Genomic DNA, 8,745 nt, shown 5'->3' with positions numbered 1-8,745 from the left:
CTTATTTTTTATTGACCCAAGGGGCAGAACAGATCCATTGCCAGGCCAAACATAAAGAGGAATTCCTGACTGTATGAGCTGTATGGGCAGGTATTAAAACAGTTAAAGCAGGTTTTCCAGATCCCAGTGAAGGAACCTAAAGAATGCCCATTCTGCCCAATTTTATTGGGCAGGCAGAAATTACTGGAAATTGCAGTCCTTCATATAACCAGGCCCTATGGCAGTGGTAGGCAGCCTTGGCTCTTTTATGACTTGTGGACTTCAATACCCAGAATTCCTGAACCAGCCATGCTGACTCTGGAATTCTGGAAGTTGAAGTCCATAAGTCATAAAAGAGCCAAGGTTGCCTACCCCTGCCCTATGGCATAAAGGGCTTGAATTGCACCTGGAACCCAACTTAGTAGGGTTGAACAGCAGTGATACAGGCATATTGTGGCACACCCACACTGCTGACACCACTATATTCTGGACTAGCTGTAACCTCTGAGCAGTCTTCAAAGGCAGCACTTGGTAGAACATGTTGCAGCAATTTATTAAGTTGAATAGGGCACGTGATTTTCTGAAGCCCCCCCCCCATTCTAGTGAAGACCACAGCTGATACATAAGATGGACTTGCACAAAGTTGCTCCTGGTCACAACTGCCACCTGCTATTCAAGCAGGAGCTGTAAGTTCAGGATGTTCTCATAACTGTCTAACTTTCCAAGATGTTTCTATCTTCCACTCCCCCACCCCCAGGCAACGAGTATAGTTCAATATTACACAGAGATCTACAACTGTCTTCTATTTTACTGCCTACGTATGCTTCTGGGGTATAGATAAGCACAAAGAAATGTATTCCTAGAAAGGCAGATTATACTTGAGCAGGTATTCTGTTTTGCAATATGTTAATGTTCCAATTTTTAAAAACTAAGATTCTTTTAACAAGGGCAATGAACATATTGGGTGCCCAGTGAGTGTTTATTGCATATATTAGTATTTCTGGATACCACCAACTGGGACCAAATCTAACATTTTGGATTAGAATTGTGATTCTGATGAAAAGTGACTTTTCCTGTTTTCACAAGTTAAGTGGACTTGTAAATAAATGTATGTAACCATATATTTGTTCCAGTTTGTTGAATATGATATCGTTTGCACCCAGAGAAATTAAGTGAAAAGACCAGACTAGCATCTGTTAAATTTTACAGAGCATCATAGCATTCATTGTTATCTACATTCCTGCCTAGCTCAAACTGTGGCAGTGTATCATCACTGAATTACAACCAACCCTAGACTGCTTATTTAATTTCATGGGCCTTCACTTATTCTTCCAACATATAAAATGTTACTCATCAATCACAGTTGATGCAGAAGATTTAATTAATCAACTCTAACATATCCCCTCAACTAATAATTTTCAAACATACCTCTGGTGTAGGTATATCTGTGTGGTCACTAAAGTCAACTCAGAACATTCTGCAGGGACCACAGCTTCACAACATAGTCCTTTCAGCAGTTCCAAGAAGGCTCCACACCCATTTGCACTATTCAGGTGATTCTGAGGAAACAGACAAATTTCCAAGTGGTCTCAATAACTCTCTAAAAGAATGCAAATGACCAGCAGTCTGCAAGGAATATAAATCCTTTTGTTCCCCACCATCCAGTCAAAGCTGAAGAAGCTTCTTGGATGAGAAGCAAAACCTCTTCAAAGAAAAACAAGAAAGTCCAGTTGTCTCTTGAAAAAGCACCTTTGGAACAACCATGATGACCTGGATGACTGAGAATCTCTATAGACACACTAATCTGATGGCACTTTGATTAATCAAGCCTCCATAAAAGCGGAGCTTGTTCATTGATACATATTTTTCTAATTTGGCAAGGTTCTCTGCTTTCAAAATGTTTAAGAGAGCACTTTGTTATGAAAATGTAAATTCTGGGTGAAGATTTAAATGCACTTGAAAAACAAGTCCACAGCAGATTTGAATGATGATATTCTCTTAAAAGAAATTTCCACAAGGGCTCAAATATAAAGCCGAATTAAACCAATAATTATATCTGGGCTTGAGCAAAGTCAATAGAATTCTATACCCTTGTAATTTACCAACAGGAGGATTTTCTGTTGCCACGTAAAATAATCACCATGCTGCTTTTATATACATATAACCTTATACTGAGGCTGCACCCTCAGCGTTTCACTAAGTTACCTCTATGGTTCTCACTCTCCAACCTGCAATCATGAATGAAGCAATACTTCATGAACCTGTGAAATAGTCCTTGACTTGTAAAGCCTATTTTCCACTGGTTTGTTAGCTGCTAATTCAGATACTAGGAAAGGGTCTCTGAAATTTCAGGAAAACAGAATTTTCGTATTCCAGTTAAAATACCTCTCTATTCCATCTATTTGCTTAACTCAAATCATTATCAATAGGGCTTCTATGATGATATCTTAGCATGTTATCTATCATCATCTGGTCCCCAAGGACGAATTCTATGAGCTTTTTCTCATCATTTATATTTTTTATGTAATTTCCATGAACGACTATATTACACAATTCCCATTCAGAAAGCCTATACACGCCGTTCTCCTATCACAGGGGTGGGCAACCTTGGGTCTTTTATGACTCGTGGACTTCAACTCCCAGAATTCCTGAGGCAGCATGGCTCAGCTTGGAAAACTCCCTTTCCCCTCAGCATAGCTGGCTGAGGAATTCTGGGAGTTGAAGTCCACGAGTCATAAAAGAGCCAAGGTTGCCTACCCCTGCCTTATCGTATCTTGCAATTCTATGTCCTGCCACAGGAGGTGCTTTACTCATCGTAATTCCGCAGAGACATTCTTCGAAACTAGGCCGTTAATCGTGCAGTTTTGCTCTGCGCAAGCGTAAAGCCGCCGCCATGTTGAGGATGTGCTGAGAACGGGAGTCTGCGAGAGGGGCCTGAGTGGATTGAAGGGCCTTCGGTGCTGTCTCGCCTTGCTCGAAACGAAGTCAGGCCAGACCAGGTTGTGTCTATTTTTTTAAAAAATAACTTATACATATGTATTTTTACGCAATGAGGCCGTTGGTTTCCGGATATAAACAGACCATGAAATTTGGGGAAGGAGTGCGCAGACGCGACGAACGCGAGCAGAATCCGGATGTGCAGAGGGAAGAGAGAAAAAGGTTAACGGCGAAGAGCATGCGCAGTAGACCAGCGCAGTAGAGGGAAACGCAGCTCTTTTTCCATAGAGGTGGCAATAACTACAGCTGCCTCTTCAGATGCATTAGGCTACAACTTCCATTGTATGTGGTAGTGTCAGACTGCTTTGGATTGTTCAGCATCTCTGAAGTTGGGTGGGAAGGGGTCAATTGATCCATTGATCTCATTAGCTGCAATAAAAAAAGAGCAAACCTACCTAGGATTTCACTACAAGGTGTGCACTTCCATTCGATTGAATACAAGATTTGAGTTAAGCAAATAGATGGAATAGAGAGGTATTTTAACTGGAATAGGAAAATTCTGTTTTCCTGAAATTGCAGAGACCCTTTCCTAGTATCTGAATTAGCAGCTAACAGACCAGTGGAAAATGAGCTTGTCGGGTGGTAATTTGTCCCACATGTAAGGCTTTTAATGGCTCATTGTTCCCTTCCAAAATTGTTTCTGATGTAAAAGTTAGCTATAAGGTGGTAGAGATATTTGTTAGTGTCACTTTAGCTCTGTTGGTAAAATAGGAAAAATATGATTAATAAATAATACATATAAGAACCAGAAGGCTATGGTTTCCTGTATTTACTTTTACTTGAAATTGAATGTGTATGTATGTTTCCATTCCATTGGTGAGAAGGTTTGTTTCAGTACAAATACATTGGAAGTCTAATGCTTTCTAATTTTACTCCATAGGTTCCATCTTCCTCAGGCTGCTTCTGCCATGGGGGACGTGAAGAATTTCCTATATGCTTGGTGTGGCAAGCGAAAAATCACCATTGCTTATGAGATCCGTGCCGTGGGCAACAAGAACAGGCAGAAATTTGTGTGTGAGGTGAGCATTTAATGACTGCCCGGAATAATTATTCACCAGCTCCTTTCACAAAGTTTTATCTAAACTTTCTAAACTTGTATTACATAGAGGGCTACAAAAGTTGCCTTAGCTAGAAATAGAGGGAGAAAGACTTAGAAATGAAATGTATTTATTTAGATACCGGTACAAGCCACTCCAGGTTAAACCCTTGTTTGAGTCCTATATTTCAGGGAGAGTTAAGCATGTGTTTAGCCTTCCTAGTTAAATTAATAATACTAAAAATGATTTGCCTACATAAATTATGCCTTTGTTACTTCATTCAGATTCCATCCCACCTGAAAGTTGAACATTAAGGTAGCTTGCAAAATGAAACAAAAATATTTAAAGTATAATGAAATAACAGCTAAAACGTTTAAATGATATAATATCTGATACTTAGAAAAATCTAATTTAGAGGAAAGATTTATTTTTTATATTTGCATCATGACTGGAACTTGCTGGAAAGAAAGCAGAGGTAGAGACTTGGGTCGTAATGGAAAAAAAATCAGAACCTGTATTGATCATTTGACTAATCCAAAAAAGTTGGTCATAGAGTGAATTGAACAAGTGTGCAATTGTTGTTGGGTAAGAGCAGCAGTACATATTGCTACTGATCTCATCTGAATTGCACTTTTATGTCAAATAGACCATGGAAGCTGCAAATACAAATCCTGCTGTAGGGTTTGCTGTAGGATTAAGGTTGCTTTAAGAAGACTTGCACTGCTGTGTTAATTGCATCTTGTTCTGAACTTTATACAACAAGCACATATGTTGCTGAAGTTATTTAGCAATATATTTACATATAATAGGTTCGTGTGACAGGCTTCAACTATATTGGTATGGGCAATTCCACCAACAAGAAAGATGCTCAGACTAATGCTGCAAGAGACTTCCTTAATTATCTTGTTCGAGTGAATGAAATCAAAAGTGAAGAAATTCCAGCTTTTGGAGTAAGTTATACTACCATCTGCAGAATATGTGTTATTTTATCATTTATAGTGGTTATGTTGTTGTTTGTTACTTTGCACACTATTTTGCTATTTGGGGAGGAGAGGCAGTATAAAGCAGTATTTTTATTAATAGCAATACTTGAAACTTTTTTTCAAAATCTATTTTAAGAGAGACCATATTTGGAAGTCACAATTTTTTCTTTTCTCTCCATAGAAGTTGCTTTCTGTCCTTCCTTTCAGATACTGAATATTTTGAATTATACAAAATTTATTTTGAAAAGGAAAAAAGAGAAAGAATGGGAGAAAGAATGGCATTTATTCAGAAATATTTTTTGTTTAGAATTCAATGGAATTTATTCATTATATGTGCATTCAGGATTAGAGGCTTAGATTTCATGAAGGACATTTTGCACCTTTAAAAATGTTAACTTTTTTTTAATTACTCAACAAGGCTACATTCTTTCTTAGTAACAGAATTACTGTTATAATTTATACATTACTGTTAGACAGTAATTCTTGAGGATGTGTCTGGCTTGAAAATATACTCTATAATAGGAGTTCAGATTGCACTTCTACAGAGCTTTTGATCATGCTTAGGCAGGAGCAGTGGGTACGCCAACTGAAGGTGCCTCTGGAGCAGAAGTTGGAGATGGACCTGACATTCCTCTGGGAGGGCCAGTTCCCCCTCATTTGGCTCTCAAATCAGAAACAGGTAAGTCATTCAACCTCTACACACTCAATATGTTACCAAACAAATTAAAACTGTGCTTATTAGGCAATGGTAGTTCAGTCCCATCCAACATAATAATTAACTGACTGACATAGTGGCTTTTTTGTAGTTAATCTGGATTCACATCAGAGTTCTTGACAAAATATTTTTCTGTATTTATAAAACCTGTGTTTTCCTTTAGCAAAAAGTTGCTTCACATAAATTCAAATGTCAAAGTTTCTGAATTTTTTTGTTTTGTTTATTAAATTTATTTGCCATCCTTGTCATTGTTACACAGCTCTGGGCATCTTATAATGCATAAAACTATAGTATAAAAGATTAAAACAGGTAAACAGATTTATATGATATTTCTAAGGTTTATTCATTTTATTTTAAAGTTCTTTATACTCTGCTTTACAGACCTCCAAATATCAGGAAGCAGGGTAAACAAAATTTGGAGAAAAAGCTAAAATAATTCTTTTTTCCTGCATTTTTTCCTAATCTAAATTCCTGAAATACTTGTCCTTGGGATTAGAGAAAAACTGGAATTTCTAATCACAAAAAAATCAAACATCTATTTATATTTGGCATGTATTCTTTCACACTTAAAACAAGTAATTTAAAAAGATAGAGTTGACCAACTTTAAATATCTTGTAAATAGAGAGAATGAACCCTCTTCCTCCTTTCCCCAGACCTAAGCTACAATTCCTGTTTCTTCTACTTTATTAGGAGTCATTACGATAAATAAAGATCTAGTTGTCACTGTTCCCACATCTGTTGAATTTGATATAATCACAAATTATATAGTCAATCTTGAAAGCTGTTCAGCAAGCAAATGTCCATTACTTTCTTTACTAATAAGGGTGCTGTATTGCCACATTTCCAAATGAGGCTTATTAGGACAGGACAAAGACAGGATTTGTGAGATTCAGATATTTATATTAAAATTATCTGCATCACAGATGTTAATGCTATTAGTAAACATGTTTTTTTTTCCTCCCATTGCTAGATGCTGCTGCTACTTCTACTGAAACAACAGTTGGAAATTCTGGCTATGGGGGAGCTCAGTGGGACCGTGGAGCTAACTTGAACGATTATTATTCCCGGAAGGAAGAACAGGAGGTCCAGGCTGTAAGGCTTTTTTTCTCGACTTATTAACCAAGCCTAATTTTCATTATAAATACTTTGTCAACAGAGCTATGGTTTTCTTGTTTAAGTAAAACAAGACGATACAAGAGTAATGTACTTTAGCACAGATATAATCCTATATTATATATATATAACACTTCATATAATCATGCTAAAATTTTGACATTTTTACTCTTTGATTAACAGATAGTACAAATAATGTTTAGGTTTAGTTATTATTTTGCTATCCAAAATTGTAGTAATATATCTGAATTATAGTACAATAATGCTGTACATTCTAGGGCAGACATGTCAAACACAAGGCCCGGGGGCCGAATCAGGCCCGCGAAGTGGTTTCATGCAGGCTTGGTTTCAAGCCATCCTGGAAACAGTGAGGGAACAGCCCCCACTGCCTTGGCCCTGGCCCAGAGACCCTTCTTCTGCCAGAGACCCTCAGATCTGTCCCACTCCTGCCCAGGCCCCCATAGGCACCCTTGATGCGAACGATGTAGAGCTGGCCATGCCCACCCAGTAGGCCATACACACTCTAGCCACGCCCACCCGGCCCCCTGAGGGCAACCGCAATGCTGATGCGGCCCTCAGTGAAATTGAGTTTGACACCCCTGTTCTAGGGCATGCGTGTCAAACTTGCCATGTCACGTGACATATTGTGACGTATCGCGACTCTTTTTGTATTGCTGGCAATGGGGTGCGCACAGCTTTGGTATGATGAAACTGGCCGGAGGTTTGACACCCCTGTTCTAGGGAGTAAGATTTCAAGTAAGAATATAGTGTTGAAACATAATTTTTTTACAGTAACATGTAAGCAAATTAAGAGTGGTATTTGTAGCAATTTAAAATCAATTGTTTCTTGCTACTAGACTTTGGAGTCAGAAGAAATTGATTTAAATGCTGGCCTTCATGGAAATTGGACTTTGGAGAATGCTAAAGCCCGTCTGAATCAGTTTTTCCAAAAGGAGAAAATCCAAGGCGAATATAAATACACTCAAGTGGGACCTGATCACAACAGGTTTGGTAGTTTTTCTTAATAAAGCTGATGATGTTATTGAAAAACATTTTACTTGTTAGTAGCTGGTTGTATGCTCTTCATCTCTAAATGGAGAGATACCTTAATGGTTTTGCAGAATAATTAAAGAAGCATGGGCTGTTTCATTTAAATGGCCTAAATCATGGGTGTCAGACTTGATCACGCCACATGACATATCGTGACTTTTTTGCCTTTGTGGAGCCAGGGTGGGTGTGGCCTGCACATGATGCATCTGGCCCACGGGCCGCATGTTTGACACCCTGTCCTAAATAATTTAACCAATGAGTATTATTTCTTGCCCTGTTTGCTTGAATTTTGAAATAGTTTTTTGTAGTAAGATTTATAAAATGTACTTAGTTTTGTCTCACAATCTATATAATAAGTCATACAATATCTTATTAAATTTGAAAAGCAGAAGATCATGGGAAAAATATTTGCTAACGTGATATGTGAAAAAAATTCAGCCTGTTAAAAAAAATCAGCCTGTTAAAATCTAAATTACAATTTGAACAAAAACTCATGGTAGAATATTACTGGGATTTTAAAAGAGTAGGGAAGATAAAAATTGTTACATGTAGAAAGCTAGTGTATACATACCAAAACAGAGTTCTAATTTGTATTTGTTTTACATGCCTGATGTTTATTTTAATCCCATTTGTTTGGAGATGCATTTACCTTTGTGTAATCCCAGAAGAGGTTTATAATATAAAGTTGCTTGTCAGTCAAGCCTTGATTTTTGAAGTGTGTTTGATATTTAATTGCTATTGCAAAGATCCTTATAATATTAAGGCTGAAGTAGTAAATATATTATTGAGTAAATATATATTAGACTGATAAATAATTCTCTCTCCTCAGTCTTTGCCTTCAGTTGTCCAGCTGTTTCTCTTTGTCCTTCA

The 8,745-nt window shown here is 37.6% G+C and overlaps 1 protein-coding gene across 3 annotated transcripts in view; it reads left to right on the top strand.

Annotated features, from left to right (window-relative positions):
- Window positions 1-2,875: 2,875 nt before the first annotated feature.
- The window catches only part of DHX9 (DExH-box helicase 9), a 42,105-nt gene continuing 36,235 nt past the window's right edge, over window positions 2,876-8,745 (top strand). The window contains exons 1-6 of one of the 3 annotated variants that reach the window (XM_083359641.1): window positions 2,876-2,978; window positions 3,857-3,995; window positions 4,823-4,963; window positions 5,561-5,675; window positions 6,683-6,804; window positions 7,683-7,831. In XM_083359641.1, the coding sequence (XP_083215767.1) occupies window positions 3,885-3,995; window positions 4,823-4,963; window positions 5,561-5,675; window positions 6,683-6,804; window positions 7,683-7,831 (638 nt within the window). In that variant the 5' untranslated portion in view covers window positions 2,876-2,978; window positions 3,857-3,884. Of the gene's footprint in view, window positions 2,979-3,067; window positions 3,390-3,856; window positions 3,996-4,822; window positions 4,964-5,560; window positions 5,676-6,682; window positions 6,805-7,682; window positions 7,832-8,745 lie in introns of those variants that run through there. The other 2 variants (XM_083359643.1, XM_083359642.1) reach the window with 2 other exon arrangements.

Source organism: Vipera ursinii, assembly GCF_947247035.1.
Source record: "Vipera ursinii genome assembly, chromosome: 3".
NCBI classification, from domain to species: Eukaryota; Metazoa; Chordata; class Lepidosauria; order Squamata; family Viperidae; genus Vipera; species Vipera ursinii.
This window is presented reverse-complemented; position numbering and strand designations above follow the sequence as displayed.